The 27,709-nt window shown below is 40.4% G+C and overlaps 1 protein-coding gene across 1 annotated transcript in view; it reads left to right on the forward strand.

Annotated features, from left to right (window-relative positions):
• Positions 1-27,607, forward strand: part of trpm3 (transient receptor potential cation channel, subfamily M, member 3) — a 252,200-nt gene extending 224,593 nt beyond the window's left edge. The window contains 11 exon segments of the mRNA XM_017709650.2: positions 1,422-1,562; positions 6,429-6,557; positions 11,257-11,508; positions 13,595-13,769; positions 19,625-19,732; positions 21,030-21,180; positions 22,052-22,245; positions 22,537-22,562; positions 22,564-22,621; positions 22,624-22,669; positions 23,217-27,607. Coding sequence (XP_017565139.2) covers positions 1,422-1,562; positions 6,429-6,557; positions 11,257-11,508; positions 13,595-13,769; positions 19,625-19,732; positions 21,030-21,180; positions 22,052-22,245; positions 22,537-22,562; positions 22,564-22,621; positions 22,624-22,669; positions 23,217-24,726 — 2,790 coding nt within the window. The 3' untranslated portion in view covers positions 24,727-27,607.
• The last annotated feature ends 102 nt before the right edge of the window (positions 27,608-27,709 follow it).

Raw genomic sequence — 27,709 nt, forward strand, 5'->3', positions numbered from 1 at the left:
TCAATGGTGCATTCACCTCATTGCGCTAAACTGTCATTGTTCAACACAGCTTGGGCAGTTGACTTCCCACGTGCAACTATGAATCTACCTCAGATTTATACAGTTATGACACAAGGTGGAAAAATTGTATTGCAATTTAACTGTCTTTGCTTAATGGCACATATATGGAGTCAAGACAATAGCACAAAATCATCTGTTGCAAGAGAACATGAATGCAATTAATTAAAAACACTCCTTGCTGCAGTGCCAGTTCTACCTAATAAGCGACATAAGCAGCTATTTAGGGCCCTGTGGCCACCATGGGCTCCCAACAACTTCTAGGGTATTATTACACCATTATGTTGTCTAAGATGTTCTTACGTAAGAAAAGTGGTTAATCATGCTTAGAATGCACACATCTGGAGCCACAAAACAGATAGAGAAAAGGTTTGAAGATAAAAGTATGTATGATTTTTTTTTTTTTGGTGTTAATGTTATGCCATTTGTTTTGGTTTGTAGTTGATCAACAAGACGTAGTGGATCTGGGGTCTGTCTAGTGAACCTGTTTCAACCTAGACAGGCTGAGTTTCTGAGTTCCAGCTTCACAAAAGACTTTCTCAGCTAACCCAGGTTTAAGAACTCAGGTTTAATGTGTTTAATCCAGGTTCAGGTGCTTAGGCTACGATTAATCCAGTTTAAGGTTCTTTTTGAACCAGTGTGCATGATGCCAATGTTAATACATAAAAACATATGACGTGGTCCAAAAAAGTCCAACAAAATACGGCCCAATGCCTCCGATTTGTGCATTATTGGCTTTAAGGGCAGCTTATCCACCACACTTACTATATAGCATCATCTTGACTCCATATACCAATTTCTCGTTAATGCACTTCAAACCTGTCAGGATCAAAGGCCTGGATAATTTAACTGTCTATGTGAGTCTTTGTAACAATCTGGCCTCTTTTTGACGCTATGCAATTGGAAGACGAAGAAAGGGTGGGTAGCTTAGCTATGGATGCTAAGCAGCTCAGCCATGGTTGACGGTTTGAATAGTAAATCAGATGAAGAGGTTGCAATACAATTGTGACACGACGTCCAAGAGTGTGCCATATTCTCCATCAGTATGAGCTCCCCACTCTTGGCTTAAGAATGTGTTCCAGAGACACATGGAAATGGCATTAAAATTTCAGTTTCTACTCTCTCTCTCTTTCTATCTCTGATCTTCTCTCTTCTCTTCCACCATTCTACAGCAAGATCATCAAAGCCCTCTCCACATGCACCACCTGCCTGAGCACTCAGAATTGTTCATCAGTTGTTTAACAACTGCCACATGCAATTCTGAGTAGGGGAAAAAACCCTTCATATGTTATTACGCATAAAATACAAAACCTGCATTTTTCTGTTCTCTCTCTTCTCGCTCTTCTCAAATGCGCTGTTCTCAGGCCATGCTGGGGAACGTGAGCTCGGAAGCATCTTGTAAGAAGGAAGTGCAGGAGGTTCAGCACCGGCATCGCCTGATTCCAGTGGGCCGTAAGATCTACGAGTTTTACAACGCTCCCATCGTCAAGTTCTGGTTCCACACGGTAAGGGGCACATCTGAAAAGCTGACAATGTGTTCTTTTGAGCATCTAGTATGTTGCAGTAGCAAACCATATTTTTTAGACCTAGACTCTCAGTTGAAGTTATAAAAATGAGATAAAAACCCGCTTCTACAGTAATGAGTGTGTTGAATGCGCTCAGTAAACCGATAACTACAGTTAATCAGATTTCTTTTAGTAATTCGATCAACTAGTTTGCATCGGTTGCATGCGATCAACGCAGGTCTGCATGAGTCATCAGTAATCAGATTTCTGCTTTACAACCAGCCAATAAACTCGCAGAAGACGTGACGTTATGTAAAACCCAAATGTCATGCTGTGGCTTTTTTAAAAAATGGAAAGTCACTTTAACTGAAAATATGAACATACGTCACCAAGAAGATGAAGAATATTTAAATCCTTCATTTCGTCAAGAATGTAACTGGTTTCATTGTTTCTTCAAAAGGGTTTTGCTGCCATTTGCAGCCATTCTGGATTAAAGATGAACATTTGAAGCTTGTTGGAGATGTTCCATGTCTTTTTAAAAGCTTGTGTTGTTTATTTTGTGTATATATATATATATATATATATATATATATATATACACACACACATGTATGTATATTTTTTCTTGTTTGGACGTCTGTTCAAAAGATGTTTTATTGTTACGCAAAAAGTGAAAATAAGGTCACAAATTCTCTAGAGAGGCTTAATGATTTTCTCTGTGGTGTCAAGTGAGCCCTCCCATTGTTTAGGGCTTCAAGAGTTGGACTGAAGGCCTGCCATAGAGCTGCCACAGTTGTCCATTTCTGACAACTTTCTGAAACATGGTTAGGCTACAGCTCATAATCACAGTGAGCAATGTATCTAGAACTTCCAGTCCAGTAGAGTGGCGTTTGCAAGGAACTGGTCCCATTCCAAATCCCTTAATGGTTGACTGCTCTGTCTGTTTCTTTATTATATTAGTAGTTAATTTAAAGTGTACAGCTTTCAGTCCAGCTCCTGAAATTCTACACAGTGCCAGAGCTTCTTGAAATAGGAGAGTTGCTGCACATAATTGTAGCGTTTAAATATAACAAGCTTGGTCTGAAAATGAAACATGCATTTTTTAGATGCCAGGCATCACTAGGCCTCTGTAAAGGATGTGTTGACTTTTCACTTAGAAACAAAACATATAAAGTGACCAACAGTGCCCAAACTTTTGCATAACAACAGTATAACCTCAGTAAAAAATGCTCCCATTCTGGGAGGCTTGTCATTAAGGCATAATGACCTAAGGCTCATTTGCATCTGCTCCAGAGCATCTCCTTCTATTAGTTATTGCTTCTCTGTTGGGATTATGCAAAGCTGCATTGCACAGCTGAGCATCTGTCTCAGCAAACTTTATAATAAACTATATGGCCAGAAGTATGTAGACATCCCTCCTAAATACTGAGTTCAGGTGTTTCAGCCACACCCATGGCCAGCAGGTGTATAAAGTCAGGAACATATCCATGCAACCTACTTAGACAAACACTGCCAGCAGAATGGGTTGTACTGAAGAGCTCAGTGACTTTAAACGTTCAGAGGATGTTTGTGAATTTTTTGCCATGCTAGATCTGCCCTGGTCAACTGTAAGTGCTATTATTTTGAAATGGAAGTGTCTAGGAGGAACAACAGCTCAGCCACAAAGTGGTAGATCACACAAAGTGTGGCGAAGCACATAGCATGTAAAAATTGCTTATCCTGTGGAATGGCGATTGTGAGCCAGGTGTTCTCATCCAACGTCAGTGACTGACCTCACAAATGTCTTTTTGTATAGGTACAAAGCTTGGGGCAGGCAACTTCATATTAATGCCCATGGTTTTGGAACGAGATGTACAACAAGCTTGTATAGGTGTGATGGTCAGGTGTCCAAAAACATTTGGCCAGGAAGTGTACATTCTACACTTTATTATACATAAAATATTGAAAATATTGCACACATCAAGATCAGAAGTATTGATACTTTTGCCAAATCCAGTGAGAAGATGCAGGTTACTAAAAAGATGCACAATTAAAAGAAAATGCTCCATTTCAGTTCCCTAGTTTTTCAGTCAAGCCTCCGAATCCTGCAGAGTTAAATGGAGAAAATATCACTGTTCTGATGTCAGGCTTCTCACACAGGAGGATGCTTGACAGGTTTCAGTGTGTATGTGTGTCTGAAGGAGAAAGAAGGTAGCAAGACCATGTTCTGTCAGCAGGTTTGACAGAGCGGTGGAGTTTCCCAGCAGATGATTTGAAGCAGATGTTGAAGCTCTCATAGAGCTTAGCAGTTTCCCTAACCCAGATTAGGCTCAGTCTGGGATTAAGTTACTCTTTTTAATTATACTTTTCAGAGTAACAGTGAGAAATAGGATCAGCTTCATGTCATTCATGACGGTATTCATAAAGATATGACGGACAAGGCCTAATCCTAGATCAACATTATTTCCGAGAATGTGATTACATGACAAAGACTAGTTTGACAGAAAATCTCGTTCTTATAGTTTTCCACCTCAAATGTAGTCGATTAGCGAAGACAAGTTTGATGCCTGAAGATTGCTTGTTTAGTTTTAGTGCTGAAGCTACTACCCTGCTAGTTATACTACTATATGCTACCCATATCGCTGTTGTCAGAAAAAAACCTCTTATCTCCGAAATGCTAACTTTACAGGAGAAGGGAAAAGCCTTCTTTGCTTTCAATGTAAGTCTATGGAACCAGACTTTTTTTCTTAGTCATTTTTGGCCATTTCTTTTGGTCCGTTCATCATGAAATTTATAAACAATGTAAAGGTCAACTTGCATTTTCAAATTATGTCAAAAAACGAAAAACACCAAAAATGGACATCCTAGGTTTTGTCACCAAAACAGCTATATGTTGTGTTTTGGATGCTGGTATACTGGTCAACCAGCACTAGACCAGCATAAACTAGTATATACAATCTTAGATTAGCATGAAATACATGCTGGTCTCTGCTGGCTTTTTCAACAATGCAGCCTAATGTAGCTAGCAAGTAATAGAGGCTAATACTGCACTAATTAGCAACAAAATACTGCAAAACTGCTTACCTAAATCTTCAACAGCTTTCCTCAGACCACATGTAGTTGTTAGGGAATCTGAAAAAGACTTCCTAATGTGGTTTCTGACAGCGTATGACATTCTGCTATCTATAGACATGGACAAAAAGATGTTAGCATAGCTAAAAGCAGCAGTAGTGGCCATCTTGAGGCCTGAATTGCTTTTAGCTATGCTAACATACCTTTATCCATGTTGAAATGCTGGAAGGCAAAAACTAGTCATAGCTTCTGAGCCTAGCTTACTAGGTCTGCAATATCTATGCCAGCCTTAGTAATGAAAACACAGATGACATTAATACAGCAGATATGAGCCCATTAACTATGTGAATACCCAGCTTTATAAATGTTGCTTCATCTAAATGTTATGCAGTGTAAATACATGTTGTAAGTACCCCTGGTTTGCCCAGGGGCTGCATAAATACACCCTATTGCCTTAAGGTGCCGTATGCTTTGCCTGAAGCCACAAGGCAGCTTAGAAGTGAAACTTGAACGGGCTTGCCGGATTCAAACGCTTCTTGAAAAGAAGTGTAATCCGTATCTTACATTACCAAATATTAATGTTAAGAAAGTCTTGCCTTTTGCCTATAAAGTTAACATATTAGAGATACATGGTTTAATCACTGGTGTTTCAGCCACACCCATTCCTAACAGGTGTACAAAATCAAGCACATAGTAATGCAGTCTCCATAGACAAATACTGGCAGTAGAAAGGTGTATATAAAAGAGCTTAGTGACTTTAAACGTGGCACTATCATAGGATGCTACATTTGCCACAAGTAAGTTTGAGAAATATCTGAGCTGCTAGAGCTATCCTGGTCAACAGTAAGTGTTATTATTTTGCCATGGAAGCATCTAGGAGCCCCAACAGGTTAGCCATGAAGCGGTAGACCATGCAAACTCACAGAGCGGGATAGCCAAGTGCCGAAGCATGTTAAAATCGCCTGTCCTTTGTTCCATCAATCCCTGCATAGTTCCAAACTGCCTCTGGAAGTAACATCAGCACAATAAGTTTTCATGGCCGAACAGCTGCACACAGGCCTGAAATCACTATGCGCAATGCCAAGCATCAGCTGGAGGAGTGTAAAGGACACTTCCGTTGCCAGACACAAGAACAGTGGAAACATGTTCTCTGGAGTAATGAATCACATTTCTCTATCTGGCATCTGATTGATGAATCTAGGTTTGGCGAATGCCAGGAGAACTTTACCTACCTGTATCATGCCAAAAGTGAATTTTGGTGGAGGAGGGATGATGGGCTGGGGCTATTTTTCAGGGTTTTGGAGTGGAATGTCCTACATACTCATAAAGGTGTGATGGTCAGATGTGGTCATACTTTTGTAGTGTATCATTTTATATTCATTTATTTATTTTGCCTAATTTAGTCGTGGCTCCACCCACTTGCTAGGCCTCCCGCCGCATAATGCTACCTACCTAGCTTGGTAAAGGCTAGCACACCCTAGCATCTTTTCCAATTGCTGGTAGCACAATGTCATTAGACTATTCAACACGCTTGGAGGAGAACGCTAACTGACAATTATGTTTTGTCAACAATCAGACACCCACATTGGCTAGCATCATCCTGGATGACTGAAGGAGGAGGAGGGTTTTCCTACCCACCCAGAGACAGCAAGGACAATTATGTTCTCTTTAAATTGTTTTGCTGATGAAATTGGTCTATTCTCAATTATACGCAAACATCATAAAAGAGAAATATCAATACATTTTGTGTAATGCGAAAATGTTATATATTAACCATAGCGCTTATCCTTAATTCCAAACTGTTCTTGTTTATAGATGGCCTACGTGGGCTACCTGATGCTATTTAACTACATTGTGCTGGTGAAGATGGACCTGTGGCCTTCTCCTCAGGAGTGGATCGTGATCGCCTACATTTTCACCAATGGTATTGAGAAGATGAGGGAGGTAAGGTCAAAGACAAACGAACGTTTTCTCTTTCTTAGTCCTTCTATCTCTATTAGCAGTGCCTTGGGCATCAATCCCCACCCACATGAGCATCATGTAAATTACACAAAAAGATCTTTATTAAAATTACACTTCATAGGCTTTTTTCGCCTCAGTCATATATCAGCTCACCCCTTTACAGCACAATGCCGAAACCTTTTTCAACCTGATTCCATACAAGCTTTTCTTACATCTTAAATAGCCCTCACAAGCACACACATTCAAGTGATAGTTTAGCAACAAACCAAATTTACACAATCTTCCTCTCCAAAATGTAGTCAAGCAGCTTGAACACTTGTTCAAGAATATGCAGTTGCCATCATCACTAATGAGGCGCCTGGACCAACGTTCAAACTGTCGTCTACGACGCTACTGCTGCGCCACTAGGGCGTACAAGTGGCAACGGTCAAAGCACCTCGAGGAAGGCAGGAAAAAGCGCGGGAGTGAACGACAAACAAAGGGGATTCCTTGGACGGCGTGCTCAAACAAAGGCTGAGTTGAAAGTGAAACAAAACGAAAACACACAGACGCTGCCACCATAATTATGACGGTTGGCAGACTTTCCTTCATGTGTTTGCTCCTTTAGAAAACACCTTTGGCTTGGATTTTTTGGCCGTTTTTTGTTGTAAGTAATTTGGGGCAATTACTCCCTTTTTGTTTTTTGAGGTAATTTCTTTTCTCAGCCCTCTTTTATTTTTCTTTTTGGTTCTGGGGCAGTTTCTTTTCTTTTCTTTTCCTTTCCTTTCCTTTTCTTTCTGAAGACTAAGTACTGTACCGGTCACCCCTCTACAAAGGTGTGAAGTTTGCCAGCACCTTAAATAAGGAGGCTTCCAGGTGCGTCAAGTTAGTCTAATTGATTGAGGGAACCTTTCCGCCGTCGCCCTCTGCTGGCAGCAGGTGGCGCAGGCTGGGCGCCTTGCTGCTGATGCCCTCTGCTGGCACGAGGCAGTGCAGGCTGAACCCTTACAACACTGGCTTGTTTCAAACCATGTTGGCAAGGAATCTCAGACAGACAAAATTACAGGCAAAGTTCAGCATTCCAGGTGGTTGCTAGTACTGCTTTTAGCCATGCTAACATACATTTGTTCTTTTTCATAGATAACAGTTTATTGTACAGTCAGAAACCACAAATCTCAATGGGCCTAACTCTACTGCCCGCATTATGAGAGCAATTTAAAAATATATATATTTGATGTGCTTTTCTTGCATACAATTAACCTGATTATTTAATTAAAAATTTTTTTAAAATAATAACGGCATGTAGGGGTTCTTTTGGAGTATGCTGCCTTGAGGCAACATTGTACGACATTGGGACGAAATAATATAGATCTGTGTTCCCTGAAGATCCGTGGTGAGATCTGGCTTGTGACTGGCTAAATCCATTCCACTGTCACACAATGTTGCTTCTAAGCAACAAGCATTTCTGCAAATTCACATAACTGAAAAATGTTACTGAATGTTAAAAATAGGTTGGAAAGTGCCCATTAAGAGATAGTATGACTAAGTACATGCTGTTTTGCTGGCTTACTTAAATTCTGCCCTTTATTGTTAACCCTGTCAGTGTCCTAAAATATGTATAATGCTATTATAAATTGAGGTAAAAGTCTGTTCCCCTGAGGAAACATTGTGCAATAGAGGGTTAAATTTGTTCTTGAGAAAGGCCCCAAGAAAAAGTCTGTATCAGATTCATGACGTGTTCTTAAACCACAGAATTGTTCACACCTTTGTGCTCTTGAGTGTGTAGACTCTGTTCTTACCTAAGAACAAACCCCAAATAAGAAAATACTGGTAAATGTCAGAATATTTGTGAAAACTGTATAAGTGAGTTTTAATAACAAAATTCTTCCTAAGAACAGTTTATGAATGAGGCCCAGTCTTTCTCATTAGACTCAACATAACTATCTCACTTAGCCAAACTGGTTACATGAGCTGGTTTCGGCTACATTTGGCAGAAAACTGAAAAGAGTCAAACTTATAAAGCACTGTGAAGTCAAGGTCCTCTTGTGTTCACATTCAGGGGTAGAGAAGTGGGTAATACATTAGCGTTAGCATTTAAGCTCAGGCTTAAACATGGGCTTTTGATAAAAAAACATTCAGGTAACATTTTTCAACTTTTTACACACACTTTAAATGAGTCATAATGTAAATACTTGAATTTAAACCCTGTGTTTGGATATTATTAACATGTAAGCATGTTAGTTTTGTGCTGGCATAGTCATCCTACTAGGTCAGAAGGCCAGAATACAGTCGAGTAAGAGAGAAGGTAAAGTCATATGCAAAAAATTGAACAACCTGGTCAAATTCAATCCCTGCTTATGACCTGCTTATGTTCACAAGATCAGCAGCAATGGAAGTTATAATGCTGATCACCAGCAAAACCATTTTTCAGTTTTTGACATGATCTGAATACGCCTGCATACATTGTGAGTAAATTTCAAGATGAATGGACCAAAAGAAATGGTCCAGAATTACATGGAAAGACGTCTGGTTCCATTGGCTTACATTAGAAGTAATATATGTACCCACTCGCTTGTCCTTCTCCTATAAAGTTACCATTCACAACCAGGATAGATTTTTCAGGAGGGATGTTTTGTTGACTCAACATATTCTCTTCGGAAGAAACATAAATATGGCATTATTTCTGCAAATTTGAAGGCACGATGTCTATTTAATGGCTGAGTTGAACATACCGGAAATATACAGCATAGAACTTTAGCACAGGCCGTGTTTCTTTGCAAAATTTTCAGCAAATAAACAATAATTGTGCATTAAAATGTGCAGAGGTACGTTTTTACTTAGTTTTACTTTGAAAATCTGACCAAACTTTTGCACATGACTATAGATATAGACAAGACAAAGAGCGCAAGTTTGAATTTCACAGCATATTCTCTGTTATTATGTGGATTTTAGTAGATTGTCTTGGATTTACACCTTCATTTAGCCCTGTGCTCATAGAGAATCAGTTTGATAGCCCTGAATAATCAGACGTTCAATTCATTGTGCAGTTTGACAGAACAGGTTTGGTAAAATGAATTAGACTTGACACCACTAGTAGAGCAGAATGGTGACGATATCAAGGGATTACTTGACGTTACCATCTTCTAATGTAGTTCCACCAAGCTCAACTCTAAGCGAGTACAAAACTCTTTTCATTAATAATGACCGTTGCTGTGCTTTACCTGGAAGTCAACAAACATTCCCTGCAGCTAAATAACCCTGAAGCTCAAGATATAAGCAGACTAAAGAAGGTTGGCAGCTTCTTCAAGTTCTTCAAATCAGTAAATTGTCAACACCAACAAAACCATGAACCCAAGATGACCTTGCTTACAGAGGTCAACAAAGAACAATCACCAGAAACTTCCTGTCTATGCCAAGAGCTCAAAAAGACGTTGGTCCTCGCTCCATCCCAGCTGGGGTTTTAAATAGGGCAGGACTGATTAGGCGAGAGGAGGGAAGAAGAGCTGCTGCGACTCAACCTGACACAACAGAATTTATACTGAACTCAGCCGTGAAGCCTTCAGAACTGAAGACCCCCTTCACTTAAACTGCTGTTTGTATTCACCATCTGCTGTCCCTGAGGGTCTTCAGGGTCTTGAGGAAAACACTGGTGAGCTTTTGTCATAAGAGAGTAATATTCAGATTATATTCACTGGAGTATGTTGTCTGCTGCCGTGACGGTTATTGTGATACTGAAAGTGACACTCAGCTGAGATGTGCTTCGCCAGCGTTTTTCACATTACTAAATCTTTATAGTGGATACTCCACGCGGTGCTGTGTGTAAGAGCGCACAGGTTACCTTTCCAGGAATTACAAAAACAATATTGGAATAGTAGAGTTATACTGCCCCCTAGTGAACATGAACACGAAGTGCTTTTTGGAGCCACTTTCTGAAATTATGAGAATTGACATGTATTTCTTCTGTAAACTCAGAGTATTCATTATGTTAATTAATTATATTCATTTTATTAGATTTAGAAATTTCTATTCATATAATATTAATATAATTATATATATATATATATATATATATATATATATAAAACACAATAACATAACATAATTGTTTATAATAAAATTAATCTCTAGGATTACATTATAATACAATTAATATCTAAAATCAAATCATAATAAACTTAATGTCCATAATGAAGATCTAATAAAAGTAATATCCAGAATAAATATCCAATCAAATTAATATCTAGAATTAATTAATAATAAACTTAATATCCAGAATGAATATCTAATAAAATTGATATCTAGAATTAAATCATAATAACATTCATATCTAGAAAGCAGTTCTAAAACATAGTGTTCAAAAAGAAGGTAGCAAATAAAAGAAATAGATGGTTTGATCAAAACTATTGTAAATAGATCATCACAGGTTAGTATGTTCAATTAAACAAAAACTTTTTTTGATAAATATGTTTTAGTATCTAGTTTATAATACTTACATCTACATAGAAGTTATAATTCTATAGAAAAAAGGGAAATAGTATTCATGTCATAGTGGAACAGCCGTGTTTATCCAGTTATATCCAGTTAGATTATGTATATTTGTGATTGCACCACTTCTGTGGTCTGTAATTGTAGACGTCTGTTTTAACTGAACTAATACAGATAAATAGATAGAGATAAAATGAGACATTTGTGGTTTAACCAGATCCTGATGTCAGAGCCGGGGAAGCTGCTGCAGAAAGTGAAGGTGTGGCTGCAGGAATACTGGAACATCACTGATCTCATGGCCATCCTCATCTTCTCCATCGGCATGGTGCTCCGCCTCCAGGACCCGCCACTCATGAGCTACGGGCGGGTCATCTACTGCGTCAACATCATCTACTGGTACATCCGCCTGCTCGACATCTTCGGAGTGAATAAATACCTGGGCCCCTACGTCATGATGATCGGCAAGATGGTGAGGGCCTCTACAGTGTCAGTCCAGCAGTATTTCACATCAGGACAGAGAGGAATCTAAAAGAGAAGAACCTTTAATATAAGACCTATTAAGTTCTATTATTTACTACTTTCTATTCCTACATAATTCCAGATGTGTTGCTTGACAGATGTTTGTTTATTATTTTAACAATGACAAATTAACTGCTCAGTTGAAATAAAATTGTATATTGTATTATTATTGCTCATTTGTGATCTATAGTACAATTAGAAATACATTTATTATGAGTTATAAATCAATTCTAATGAAGACCCCTGAAAAAGGGTTCATATGTAAGCCCACACTTCAATTCCCCACACTTACAAGTACTTATGTATTAATTTATGGATGAGTAACTCGATGAGTCTCTAAAAAATTCATAGTAGTTGCATTACTCTTATCAGTCACTAAATAATTCCCAATAGTTACTGAATAATTCATAGTAGTTACTGAATTATCATAGTAGTTACTGAAAAAATCATAGTAGTTACTGAATAATCATACTAGTTACTCAATAATTCATAATAGCTCCTAAATAATTCATAGTATAATAATTATATTACTATTATATGCATAGTAATAATTCATAGTAGTTGCTGTGTAATTCATAGTAGTTACTGAATAATTCACAGTGTTTCCTGAATAGTTCATAATAGTTGTGAATAATTCTCAGTAGTTACTGAGTAGTTCAGAGTAGTCATTGAATAATTTTCAGTAGATACTGAATAAATCAGAGTAGTCGCTAAATAATTCATACTGGTTAGTGAATAAATCATGTAGTTAGTGAATATTTAGTAGTATACCAGTATTGAAAAATCAATAATATGTACTGGATAATAATAATAATAATAATAATTCATAAAAATAATCCTGCAGTTAAACACTTTTGTTATTACATTGTTCCCTCGCCACTTCGCGGTTCACCTTTCGCGGACTCGGTGCATCGCGGGTTTTCAAAAAATATTAATGAAAAAAATATATCGCGGATTTTCGCTACTTTGCGGGTTTTCTGTGGAACTCGATCTGTGGAAAATATATATATTTGATGAATTTTTACATTGAAAAATCCCAAAATGTATAAACATATATTTAAAATATTAATTCTAACAATAAAGGAATGTTATAAATCATAAAATATTACTATTTACAGTAAATAGTGCATATTTACTCAGTGGATGAATACGCACCGGAAACGAGAAGCAGCATCGCCTGCCTGAGAATGGGAAAGGTTTAGATAGCGTAAAAGCGTTGGGGAGGGTTTATAAAGCCTTAAAATAGTGTATAAATACTTTTAAAAATATAGCGTCCCTACTTCGCAGATTTTCATTTATCGCGGGTGGTCCTGGAACGTAACACCCACGATAAATGAGGGAACACTGTACTGCATAATTCTATATGTGTGTTTATAGCTAATGCCTCACTTTGTTATAGCTAACACACCTCTTTTGCACTGTAGAGCCAAATGGCTCTCACAGCTATATCATGCCATTGTGTTTACAGTTTCTTCTTCCATCTGCTGTGCTGCTAAATCAAGTCAAAGAAATAATACTTACTGCCGTGGCTTAGCGACAACTAACAAACTAACAGCTACACATGTCACAGAGCATGTTTGTTTCTACCCGTCACTTATGTGTGTCTTTTGAGCAGATTTCAGCTGGAACTGAGCTTGTTTTGTGCTGTGTGTCACATTTAGCCTGTTAACTATGATAGCTTTAGCTTAGCTAGCAAGCCACACCTCCAGTCACAACAGTGATTTCAGCTTTCATGCAGTCACCACATTTGGGTCTTTATCATCTACACTTCAACACAGTATATCAACTGTAATCGAACCTGTACTGTGACGTGCGGCACTGTTTGGATCGGTAGCCTGCGAGCTTAGCTAGCATTACTTCAGCTAGTAGTAACACGTCTCATTTCACCAGTCAACTCTGCTCCCTCAGATTTAAGTCATTATCGTCTAAACTTGTGTCAGCAAAGCTTCATTCAGCCAGAATCGAACCCTTTCTGTGGTAAGCAGAGCTGTTAGCATGCTAGCTAAACTTAGCGGTGTTTCTCTCCCTCTCTGCAGATGATTGACATGATGTATTTTGTGATCATCATGTTGGTGGTGCTCATGAGTTTCGGGGTGGCGCGTCAGGCCATCCTGAACCCTAACGAGGACCCCTCCTGGATGCTGGCGCGCAACATCTTCTTCATGCCCTATTGGATGATCTATGGCGAAGTCTTTGCCGACCAGATTGACCGTAAGCCGACTGTCTAACCTGTTTTGTTTGTCATTGTAGAAAAGAGAGCCGCCCAGTGAGCCTGTTTGGACGCATGTGCTAGTTTTGAAACTACAGCCATGTTTATTTCTGTTAAAAAATTCTCTTTTGGACCACGCGGGTTCCCACAGAGATCGCAACGCAATGTGTCCAGGAAATGGCTCAGATCTATGATCAAGCCATTTAAGGACGCACTACTGCTCTTAAGTAGTTTATAAGTTTATTTTATATACAATAAAAACTTCCACTATGCTGACACTAAAAATGTATAGCTTTAATTGCATTTTTCAGTATTTCAGACAGTTGAAGAAGTTGTTAAATGATAAATAATATAATTATGTTATTAATGTCTTGCCAAGCCTTACACTTTTGAAATGCTACTCTGGATATTCATCTTTAGAGCCTCTATTAGAATTTTATTAGAACTAAAATAACTTTATTTTGGGCACTTTAACACTCAAGATCATCACCAGCAGGGGTTAGTACAAGACAAGCAACTACAGTCCAGGCAAATTCAAAACCACAAACTGGAACACGAGTCAAAAAACACAGGAGAATGTGCCAAGATTTTGCAAATACAAAGCCATGAGGAGTATTTTTGTTATTGAGTGTCATTGAGTTCACAAGCTGCAGGTCTGTGTGATAATAAATGAGCAGAGACAGGGAGGAGCTGAAGCTGGAGAAAGCCAATCCAGGCTGGGGAAGTCAAAGTGGACACCGTGACAAAGGCCCACCACCTTAATGGTGAGCATACATCCAGAGCAGAATGCAGTCTAGAACGTAGGCAAGAGCTGAACCAGCAACTGGGACAGGAGCATACGAGACAGGATGCAGCATGGCAGGAACACACAGGGCCAAAAGCAATGGGGCAGGAGCCGGGTCAGGGTGAGGGCCATGGATGGAACATTTGTCAGGGCAAGAGCCAGGTATGGAGACCCGGGTAGGACAAGGGCCAGCGACAGAGCTCAGGTCAGGGACAGAGCCCAGGTCAGGGAGAGGGCCAAGGATGGAGCCTGGCTCAGGATAAGTGCCAAGGATGGAGCCAGGGATGGACCCCAGATCAGGACATAGGACAGAGACAGAGCCCAGGTCAGGGCGAGATCCTGGTCAAGGTGAGGGACAGGGATGGAGCCTAGATTTGTAGCAGGGCACAGATTAATGATGTGGTCAGTGATGGAGGAAGCAGGTGCTGGGTCAGCACCAGAGGCAACATCCACTGGGTGGGTTAGCACTGGAGGCAAAGGGGCAGGGCCAAATAGAGTAGGCATTGGGTCAACACCAGAGACAGCAGGTCATGGGTCAGCACAGCAGACAGCAGGCACTGGGTCAGTGGCAGAGGTCACTTGAGTGGTTCACTGTAAAGCTAGCAAAAAATGTATTGGAACTTCCTTCTTAATATTAAGGAATATTGATGGAACCTGATTTGGCATATACAATTTGTTTCAATTTAATTATGGATATTTATATATTTTTATTGTTTTACTGTAGTAGTACAATAACATTAGTATAACACACTGTACCTTTAAAGCATCAAGGTTCTCTGTGTGAAGCTTGTGGACTTTGGAATTTGTTCGTTTACCAGCAACTCGCAGTTTTCCGTTCTGACGTAAGCTGTTGTGAGAGTAACTTTACGCTAATGGGACCATGTCAACATGAGCTTAGGGTTTCATTCCTTAACCCGCTGCTCATGGAAAAAAAGGTTTCTTCTCAGAACCATGTGAGTCAGTCAAATGTTTAAAGGGTTTCTGGGACACAGTGATAAATAAACACACAACAAGATAAATATATGTCAAACAGTAAAGATGTTTATGTGCATTTGTATGAGAAAATATGAACTTGACATTTAGAATGGCTGGGTCTGGGTATGTATGTGGCCTAGAAAATTGATTCTTCTTTGAGCTTTGAGGTGAAGTTCCATTCAGGGAAAACAGCATGTTGATGTGACTCATGGTCGAGTATTTTTCTTTCAGCCCTTTTTCATGTGTTTCTCAACATCATGCTTTGGAGGGTGGTTCAGAATGACCAGAGTGATGAAACAAACTGTTGAGGTGAAAACCAAGAAGATAACACTATATTAAATGGAGAGGATCCCCAAATGTGAAGGCCAGAAGAACTGGAGAACTTTGTCCTGGGAAGGAAGTTAGAAGAGGATTAAATACCTGAACTTGAAGACTTGGCCAAGAAGTGTCATAACCATAACACCAGTGCTAGTTCCTGAACAGAGAACACAGGGAAAGAATCATGTGGACTGAACATTTTAGAAGATTCTGTAGTTCCATTAATTGGTCTTCAAGCTGCAGCAAGTAGTTGAGACTTTAAAGCAGGGGTGGGGAACCGAGGGCCGGAGTCAAGCACAGTTTGGTGATTTTCTTTCTCAAGGACACTTGATTCTAACCATTAAATTGAGCAGATAAATCAGCAAACTCTGCTCTGCGATGGACTGGCGACCTGTCCAGGGTGTATCCTGCCTTCTGCACGATGACCGCTGGGATAGGCTCCAACACCCCCGCGCAACCCTGAGGGAGAAGCGGCTTAGAAAATAGATGGATGGATGGAAGTTTTCTGAAACTGTGCTGGACTCCGGCCCTCCATACTTGGAGCTCCCCACACCTGATTTAAAGCCTAATTTATGCTGTAGCTGTCAAAGGTTTGGGGATACTTAGCTTGGGAATAATGCCAAATCCTAAGCATTTTATCTCTTTGTTGTTACATCAGCTCACATATGCTTTTAACAACAGTTTGGAGCAGATTAAGAAGTTGAGTGTTGGAAAAATGCCTAAAATATCAGTTAATAGCTGTGTAATAACTTAGCAGGTATTTATTTCTTATCTACACTACTTTGCATCAGCCAGACCCTTTATTTACTTCATTTCCCGTCAGTGGCCACTACGTACAAGCTATTCATTTTTTAGCATCAGGAAAAAGCAGAAAAGAAATTACACAGATCCACTAAATATATATTATTACAGCTTCTATTATTTCATTGGAACTTTCCAGTTTTTCAAAGAAATCTGCAGGGATATTTTTCCACACCTCCACACCTCACGATCCAAGTAATCCCAAATTTATTTAATTTTTTTGAGAGCTGGACTCTGGGGTGGTCAGTCCATTGTCTTTTTCTTTTTCAATCTACTTTCTTTTCTCAGTGAGGTTCTTCTTAACAGCTACATATCCTTTCAGACCCACAGCGCTGAGTCGTCTTCTCACTGTGGAAGGGTGGACAGAAACACCTGTGGATGTTTTCAGATCTTCAGCTTGATTTTCTCCTCCCTCTCAAAGATGAAAGCTTTAAGTGCTGTTTATCTGATGGGGACAGTTTTTGTGGTCTACCAGGTCCTGCTCAGGCCTTAGGAATCCCATTTTCTCCTGTTTTGTCACATTTTCCATTGGCTTTCTGATTCCTTATGCAAGTGTATGATCTTATATATAGTTGCCTCAGAAATATCTCCTGAAAAATGAATAACTTGTACTTAGTGGCTGCTTTGAGTGGACATTAAATAAATGAAGAGTGCACACTACAGTAGTGGAAGTCATATATTACTCAATTTCAAAAGGCAAAATCTTCCCAGCCATTTGAAAGCAATGTTGTTGTTTAGGAAAGAAGTGTGATATGCAGATGGACAAAAAAAGACAACCATTTGCTTCATTGCCAGGGTTGGACTCGCAATCTCCATACAATAGGGCCAATGTTAAGGAAGTTGTGCCATTCAGGGGGCCTATAGCCCTTTTGTAAGCTTGCATACACCATCATACGTTTCACTGAACTGAGAAATAGGCCAAATTTGTTGAAATAGAGTCTAATGCAAGGATAAATGCTCCAAATGATCTATAAACCACTCTCCCTTTCAGGAAAAGCAAATTCATTTATTTTTTCTTTGCAATAAATGATATATTTCACACTGTTTATCACCACCACACTGTTTCAAGAACCTAAAATTGCAGTGTGACCTCTCAAGGAACTATAAAAAACATACCATCACTAACTGTCAGACCATACTGTTGTACACCTATATGTATGTTTAGGTCCTGGTGATATGGAGTTGAATGTGGAATTCACATTAGGCCTGTAGTATGCTTGAGCTTTTATGCATGTGTTTTGTGTATATACAGTTGTGAGAAAACTGTGCCCACTTTGGAATTGTCTGGGTTTCTGTATGAATGATGCCAAAAAATGTAATCTGGTCTTTCTCTGAGTTGTACTGATAAATGTAATCAGTCTTATTTAACAAACAACACCACATGTTTACTGAACGAACAATTGAAATAAAGTGATTGACAGACACCAAGAACACACCCTTAATATACCTCATCAGAAGGGGGGTTTACTAGTCTTTAAACAAGAACATCTCACTCTAGAGACTTCAGTGGCACCACTGTAGAATGCTAGGAGGCATATTAGCAACAGATATAATGATTAATTTTTTTCATTTAGGCCAAATATCATGAGAAAACTTCAAAAGTATCTGTTTTCATACACTATATTTCTAAGTTTGTAGACACCCGTATCAAGGGTATTAATATGGAGTCTGTACCCCTTTGCTGTAGTAACAGTCTCTACTCTTTGGGGAATGCTTTACACTAGATGTTGGAACATTCCTGTGAGGATTCAATTGCATTTAGCCTCAAGACATTTAGTGTGAAATTGAATGCCTGGATCAACAACTGGTGCACCTTAAAGTAACTTAATTCACTAGTGAAAAGGAATGCCTGGATACTTTTGGATGCATAATGTATATTTCATTATATCCTTATTGACATTGAGCTTTCTTTTTGGAGAACTATGCTCATTAGTGTACATAGAAGATCCTTTGTGGTATGATTAGACTTCACTGATTTGGGTATATAATGTTAAATATAAAGAGTAACAAGGGTTCTACTACCTTGATGTGAATCTCAAGAACATTGGTTCCTAATCCTGTTACTGGAGTACCACTGTCCTGCATAGTTTTCTGTGCTCCAAAATACCTGTTTCAATTTGTCCGTTAATAAGCAAGGCCTTCAGGACTTGAATACAAAGTGTCTGAAGAGGGTAACCTCTGACACCATTGTGGATCTCTAGGACTTCCTGCTGTAGAATAATATCCTCTTAAAATAATTGGAGTCAGGTGTTCTAGTCATTTTGGGTGTTAAAAATACAGGTTTGTTTACCTGCTGTTCACAGCAGAATTCTGTTCTGCAATATTCCAGAGGACCTCAAATATAAGAAACTTGCTAGATCTCATGAGCCTATAGACATGGTCCTTCATCAGCCAGTGGTCAGGTAGGTAGATTAAAAATTTTTTAATTTCCCACCATTGTTTTTCTCAGTAGGAGTGGACATCATGCAAAGATCTGTGTGAGACACACTGCAGAATCCTGAAACTAGTAACAAAGGACCCAAGGATCTGCAGGCATCTCTTGCTCTTGATACTATATATGTTTATAAGTCTGGCAAAAAATGTGGGATGATCTAAAGAGGGCTTTGACAGTCTCTTTTTTGTATTGCTGGTGGAAAAAAGTATGATGATACAATAACTTATAGTTTATTAAATCCTCATTGACACTGGAGAGCTTTTATTTGATGATCAACAGTCTGCCTGTTGTGTTAGATGGTACTACAAAATTATGTGTGTTCGTTCTTGAATAAGACTCTGTTTGCTATTACCACTTAGAAGAAGATCAGCTCAGTCATTCCTACAGAATCACAGATAATTCCAAAGGGTTCCGTTTTTTCTCACAACTGTATACCATTTGGTAGTTGTGTGTGGGTGCGTGAATATATGTGTGTGTATGTTTGCTGAGAGGTGGATGGCCCAAAGACAAGAGAGCTGAAATAACACTGTCGTTCTTTGTTTCAGATGTGAATAGTAGGAAGCTACAGAACAGGCCGAATGAAAAACTCTGGCTGGTCGAAAATTACATTCGAGCTCAAGGAACTGGGCGTAACAGTGGTCCATCCCATATAGGCAATTTTCAAATACATATAAAGCGACTGAATTTTTCAATAAGAGTTCCCTCACCAACACCATTCCAGTTTCACCATGCCATGCCATCCACTTCACCATCTCCCCCCTAGCGGGCGGGGAGAAAACAACACTCGTGCACAGCACTGCACGGCAATCGAAGCGTTTTCCATGCCGGGGATTCTCTTTAGAGAATCTTTTACGCACTGAAAACTCGTCACCAAGAGATGATACGCCAGATTTTTGTGTCTGATCTCTGTCATGGAAACCTGATGATGCTGAACCCATCCCCAACCCACCATCCACGCTGAATGATTACTGTAGCACTGCACGGTTTGCCAGCTTCGAAACAGCTTACCAAAAGCAGTACTACTACCATTCATGCTAAGAGTACTTCACATCCACCCGGCCTTGCATCAACAGACTGGGTGACAAACTTAATTGATATGCACTTGTTTCAGTATTGCTCAAATGTAGCTCAATAGTCCTTACATAAACTTAATGTAAGGCTTACTTTTTAAAGCTCTGAAAGCTAAACAGCAATTTTAACCACTGTATGTATTTTTTTTCTATATACAAATGCATAGATTTGTATAATGTGTTGGCACAAAGGTCAACATCAATTCCCCAGACTCCTCCACACATTCGTCACCTCTCCTCATCAGCAAATGTTTTTTCATGTGGTTCAGTTGTCAGAGTTTTTTGACAGATCTGAATTTTTTTAGCGCAAAAATTTACGATTTGAACACAAATTCAAGTTACTTCAGTTCTCTACCTTTGGGCTTCCGAGTGTGAATCGCAACAGTAAACGGAGATCCGCAAACATGAGCGCTCACGAGTGTGACTGTCTTTTTTTCCTGAAAGCCACAGCAACTGAACCATCCCTTATGGAAAAAACGTACAATGTATTTCCAATACATTTTGCACAATATCCAGCCATCTTTATGAGATCGCTACACTCTGAAGTGTCAATATATTTTAAACATCGACAAGCATGTTTAAATATATTGGAGAGTGTGATTTTGCATTTAACTAATATATTTTGAAATATATTTCATCTCAGTTGCCATTTGGGTTCTCACTTCTTATCGCTCTTCTGAAAGCTTTGTTGGCCATGTGCCAGTGAAAAACGAGGGCGATAAGATATTGACAGTGTTTCACATCATTTCGGCTTGTGGTTTCTGTTTGTGTGGTTCCTTTTTGGTTTGGTTTTTAAGTTTGGCACATCTCGAGTTTTTTCTCTCAGTCTCATCCGCACATGGAGGCCATGTTAAGCTAACTAACGCTGTCTCTCTATAGACACCATGTGGACAGAACATCACCACAGAAGATGGCGCTATTGTGCCACTGCCCCCGTGCAAGACTGGCGCATGGATCGTCCCTGCCATCATGGCCTGCTACCTGCTCGTGGCTAACATCCTTCTGGTCAATCTGCTCATCGCTGTCTTCAAGTATGGACTGATCATGCATCTTGGTCATGGTTACCATTTATATAATATATTGCTGAAACTAGAAAAGAACATCTGGATTTGTCATCTCAGCCAGGACAGCAAAAGGACAAAAAGGATATTCAGGCAATACCAATGAATACAGGGGCATTTCGGGCCTAAAACTAGAGTGGCACAGTGCTACATCCCCTTAGCCTTGCTAGTTTGACAGGATTCATGGTTTCTATTGTTTTTCATGTTTTAGTCTTCATGTTTTTTCTCTAATACACATTACGTGAATACATCATATAAACCATTGGTAATCCCTGTAGTGTCAACCAATCTTGACTGTTAAATAAGTCTACAATCTACATGGTATTGAACACAACCAAGCTAGCCTTTTTGAGTCAGAGAAAAGAAACCAAACTGAGGTAATATATCTAGATTACCGGAAACTTGCTAAGCTTTTAGAATGTTGTCCTCCTCCGAGATACCTAAATACTTCTTGTCTTCATCAGAGTCATTTCTGTCACTCAAGAAATCTGTTCTCTGTATTATAATAATGATTTGAAGACCACAGCTACCACAGTTATGTGGCTGCTATTATTCGGCATCCTGGAGTGCTCCTAGTTTTTTTCAGACGTTCTCATACCTTCAAGACCACATCATCAGCAGTGGGTTTCTTTAGTATTTAGTATAGTCTTTAAATTGGAAAATGTCACTGTTGAGGCTACTGCAGTACCACTGTAGAAGACAAGCATGTTTCTAACAGATGTAGAGATGGTTACACGTTTCATTTTGGTCAGAATGTCCCTTTAAGGCATAGACACATTTGTGGGTAGCTTTTTAAGTGGCACAGTAACTCTCGCCTATTCTAATTTGTCTGTCCTCTTAGCAACACGTTCTTCGAGGTTAAGTCCATCTCTAACCAGGTGTGGAAGTTTCAGCGGTACCAGCTGATCATGACCTTCCACGAGCGCCCCGTTCTTCCTCCTCCCCTCATCATCTTCAGTCACATGACCATGGTTCTGAAGCACCTGTGCTGTCGCTGGAGGAAGCATGATGATGACGAACGGGACTTTGGATTAAGTGAGTGACCAGTAGCATAACCTTTCGTTACATCTGTGATTACAATTTTCTTAGCATGCCTGAATCAGCTTGTCATCTAATTATGTAGCTCTGAGTAGAATCAAGTGTGCTCACGTACATGAAACACTTGACTGATAGTGTAGTGGCCATTCTGTCCATCCTGAATTTGTGTAAGAGAAAGAAATACAGAGAAATGCTGGGATTATAGGAGATCTTCTAGGTACCAATTCAAACTTAAAGATTGAAATTAGGTCAGGAAATAAATGATGTCTCATGTTTCTGATCCACCAGAGCTCTTCATCACAGAAGACGAGCTGAAAAAAAGTCCATGACTTTGAGGAGCAGTGTATCGAAGAGTATTTCCGAGAGAAAGACGACGCTTTAACTCCTCCAACGATGAGAGGATCCGAGTGACGTCTGAAAGGTCCAAAGACCTCAACACAAAACATAGATGATTTATGTTCGGAGCAAATGCATGAAATGTAGTTTTACCAACAGTAATAGAGTAACAAAGGTCAGAGCTTTGATGGTGCAGATAACTGTATATAGAGTGTCCACTAGGAATTTCTGGTGCTGGTCACATCATCCAGGAATGATTCAGTTTGCCAGACAAATGACTAAATTCCACTCACATATTCATACTAACGTTGTGTCTCTTATCTATATGCAGAAAATTAGGGGAATGTGTCATTACAGGATTGATCTTATTCAAATTCTATAGGCACTTTGGGTGAAATGTTATGTTCCAGCAGGATTTTTACTTCATCCGTCATGCAGAGTTTTATCATTGAAATATCCGTATTTACCCAAGCTAAAAGCAACCATAGTACCTGCATCATTTACAGTTCAAATCAGGAAATGACTTTTAAATGAGTTCAACTGAAACATAGTAAACCTCTTTACATCTTTTTGAAAATAAGAAATGTACTGTTTCAGGCTTCTTTAAATTCTAAAGTCCACTTTATTGTCAGGGTGGAGAACATGGCCATGCGTTTGGAGGAAGTGAACGAGCGGGAGCACTTCATGAAGGCCTCCCTGCAGACCGTGGACATCCGGCTGGCCCAGATGGAGGAACTGATTGGCCGCATGGCTGTGGCACTGGAGAGGGTTACAGGTGTGGACAGGGGCGAGGTGAACAAGGTTCGCTCCAGGACATCGTCGGACTGCACCGACACCAACTACATCCTCCGGCAGAGCAGCTTCAACAGCCAAGAGGGCAATGCCTACAGGCTGCAGGAGTCTCTGGAGCAGGGTGGGGAGGAGTCTATTTCACCAACCTCGCCCACTGCACTGGCTCCAAGAGCAAGGAGCCACTCCTTCTATGTGGGCCATTCATTCAGGGACAGGTGCGGGCCAGACCGCGCAGAGGGCTTCTTCAAGGAACGCTCTTTGAGCCTACACCGGGCTAATAGCTCACAGTCTGTAGCATCAGGAGCTGCCACCAAAGAGTGCAAGCCTGCTCCTCTGAACACTCTGTCAGTGCAACAGCAGCATCGGCCTTCGTCCTGTATAGATATATATGTGTCTGCATCGGAGGAGGCCCAGCCCACGGAGAGCTTCCTGGAGCCGATCAGGACGGTTCCACCACTCGCACGAGAATCCTCACTCCATTCTGAGATCATGGAGGCAGTGATGTCCGGGGGGCGGGACTACAGCGGGAGGGCGGGGCCAAGCGAAAGACAGACTGATGGCACAGTTTTATTTGAGGACAGTGCTGCCGCTGACCTGTCGCTGTGCTCTGCTCACCTGCTGCCAGACACCCTTCCCCCCTGGGACATTGACCCATCCCCTCCACCCTCGGCGGGCATCCTGGAACGTTCAAAGAGCAGTCGTTTCCTGTCTGCGGCAGGGCCCCTGTTCCTAGATGAGCCTCCACTGGTGAAGTCCCACAGCCTGATGTTCACGCCACGCACCTACTATGGAGGCATTGGGGTGCAGGTGAAGGCAGCTGAATACACCAGCATCACAGACTGCATTGATACCCGCTGTGTTTCCACACCATACCCTGCACCAGAGCGATCCGACTCACCTGGGGGCTCGTTTACCTTTGAAAAGCCCCAGGATTTGGGTACCTCCCACCCAGAGCGGGATGCTGAGCTGAGCCATGCGGAGTCTGACCCTGAGGAGCATGCTGAGGGACCGGCTGACACCAGCAAATCCTGTCCCAGTGCAGGGGGAGGGAGCAGTGTAGGGGTGGATTTGGGCCTGGGCTTAGCCCTTGGTCCCTTTTGCTCTCCAATCTCCAGACTGGAGCGAGCCAACAGCTGCTCCTCTTCTGAGGACTCCCATTCGAACGTCTACGCCCGGAAGAGCTTTTCCATCAGCGAGCGCATGGACAAGGGTCGAGGGGCCGCCAGGAACCCCTTCCAGAGGAGCAAGTCTGGGGCCAGGCCCGAGAGCAAGACGGACACCCTGTCCTTGAGGAAGATGGCCAAGCCGACAGCTTTCCAGAGTTTCGACGGCAGGCATAACTACACGTGATGATGGTGGAGGTCAAGGAAAAGGCGCAATTGACATCGTAGATCTACAGTAGTACGCGTAGGATGGAAAAAGAGGCTCTTTCTTGTTTGATGTCCAAGGGCCCGTCCATCAAGCAGTTAGCATTGTTTGGGTGAATTATGTGCTCTACATTGTAATGGTCATGGTTAGCAAATTAGCGCACTATGACACCATAGTACAAATCTGGATTTCCTTCAATTAGACCAACTGCCATTTGGATTAAAACTAGTTCCCAGCTCCTTTGAACTGGTAATGTCTAATGTTCCTTCTTGCTGTGGATTCAGGTTGAAATAGAATAGGAACATATGTATTCACAACAACACGTGTTGAGCGGACTTGCAATGCATTGTCTGTAGAGAAAGAGGGCATTCCCATCACGTTCTAGCTTAGTAAGCCATGTTTTAAACCGAATGAATTCCTCTCTCTCTACTTTAATCAACTTCCACCATGAGTATGTCTTAATACTTTGATTTGTACTAGCCATGTTTCAGTCATACTGACACATGTAGGAGCTGTGATTTTAAAATGAAATCAAATGAAATCTTAAAGGGAAATATTTTTAAGAGTGAGACTGACATAAGAAAAGACATTTAGACTTTGTTGTATATAAAAATCAATTATCTTGGACTTGTTTGCTCTCTATCATTTAAAGCGCACTCACACACACTCACACCTTCAAAGGCAGATATATTTTCTCAGATGTTGAATGTAGATTAAAGCAAGATTTTATCATGAGAATATACATTATATTGAACCCTTGAAACACTTGCTTTTAGGCCCTTATAGGGTGCAACCAGTGCTTTTCCAACATTTGTCCAGCATTTTCATCACTTACTTCACAATATTTCTCTTGGGCACTAGCCAGTCCAACTGGAACACATTCACGATTTGGCCTTCCGTTCAATGCACACTCTTATTTAGGCCATCCTCAATCACATGGCCACCGCTGTGGCATAAATCATGTTGACATGTTGTGATCTTACTCAACCCGTAATTTATGGAAGTACACACTAGAGGGCAGCATGTTCACAACCAAAACAATCACACTTCAGCAGCTTGTTTAGCTAAAAAAAGGGAGACTGATTCGTTTCTTTTATGTTTTTCTTCACAGACAAGTTGATTTATGTAGACTTGCTATGCAAGAAGCCAGGCAGGAGTGGACAGGGAGCGGTTTTTATGCACTTTAGAACAGGTGTTGATTTCAGGTATGCACATTTCTAATCGAAACTTGCTAGCACGCCATTTTCAGGACGGCTGAGAGGTTTGGAGTCGAGGCTGTAACTTAACGAACCGGCCATTTGTGCTAGCTGCCGTTCAGTTTTGCTGTTCCCATTTGACGGGAAATGGGCGAAAAAACAGCGCAGCGTCATATATTTCCATTTCCCTGCATTTTTATGTTTGAGAATATTATTAGAGTAATTACATTGTTATTACATGTATATACAACCTTTCTTTGATTTGAGAAGTGATGAATGGTTTGGTAAAAGATTTCTACGATTCATTTGATTGATGTAGATGGATCTGAATGAGCCGCTTGGCTCTTAGTATGTTTTATTTTAGAGAAAGACACCGTTGCCATATTCACGGGATCAATGTCGGATTGGTGAGGAGCCCTGGAAATTGTAATATCTTGGTAGCGTTAGAACTAAAAAGCTAAAGCAATACAAAACAAAAGGAAGCTATCGTGAGGTTTAATAGTCTGAAAGGAAGGTGTTAAAGTGATGTTAGGAAGTCTGTCAGTGTCACGTCCGCCTCCACTATGTAACCTAGTTCTTTTGCCTTATTCATGTGCAATAGCGCTAAGAGATTTTACTATTTAATCACTATCGTTCGCCTCTGTATTGCAGGGTTAGGAAGTAGTCATGGGAGATCTGTGTTGACCAAAAAAGTCTGAAAGTGTCAAATACTTATTTTGCTCATATACAGATCACTGTGCTTTTCATATAGTCTTTATCACTGACTTACTCGGTATTTGGCATATGCGGTTCTTGGCAAGAAGCCGTGGCCCAGCACGACCCTTCAAACCAAAAGGAATATGAGGCCGAAAAGCTTTAAAAGAAGGGTGGAGTATCTATAGATGTACATAGATGATCGTATTTTCCTAAAGGCCTCCTGATAGACCAACACTAGGCCCACTGTTGGACTGGTTCCAGCAACTATGAGAGTTCCTCAGATCTGACCATGGTGGCCCTCAACGCCCCAGTCGAGTCAAACCCTTCACTATGTAGTGCTGTGGCTGGATTAGAGCAACAGGGCCTCCAGCTATTCCCATAAGCACCCGGTCACCACATGTAAAGGTTCCGTATACATCCTGTAAATGTCGCTGTGGTTGTAAAAGGTCATCCCGTTTAACACGACCCAGACGAAGAGAAGGTTTCTGTGCATCTGACCCACCTAGCGTTGTGCCAAAACAATACAAGGACACTTCATGTACAGTATTTTCTTAATATTTTCCTATACTGTAGCATACAGGTTTGTGAACCACACTTCCACTTTTAAGTCCACAGCCCCTCACCCCACCCCCACCCTCCTCCTCCTTTTCTTTTCTTTTTTTACTTTATTTGTGAGCACTTGTATGCTAATGAGTCCGAGCACATGTTTTCCGCAATAATATCGTAGTTTTATCCGAAGGGTTCATAGATGATTTAGTGTCCTAAAAAAAATGCATGTCGTTCTTCCACAGGACGTGAAATGAATTCTGGGAAAAGAGAGAAAAGAGGGCAAAGGGCGAGACCAGTCTTGTCCTCCCATCGTAGTCGGTTGAGTATTTGGATGCAAATACAAAAATATGTATTCTTTAATATTCCTTAATGTGAATAGGATGTTTGGCATGTATTATTAAATAAATGAATATTTAAGTGAAGTGGGTTTTCTCTGTGCTCTTATTTTTCTACACTCTCTCTCTCTCTCTCTCTCTCTCTCTCTCTATATATATATATATATATATATATATATAAAATAAAAT

Source organism: Pygocentrus nattereri, chromosome 20, assembly GCF_015220715.1.
Source record: "Pygocentrus nattereri isolate fPygNat1 chromosome 20, fPygNat1.pri, whole genome shotgun sequence".
In the NCBI taxonomy this organism is placed as follows: domain Eukaryota; kingdom Metazoa; phylum Chordata; class Actinopteri; order Characiformes; family Serrasalmidae; genus Pygocentrus; species Pygocentrus nattereri.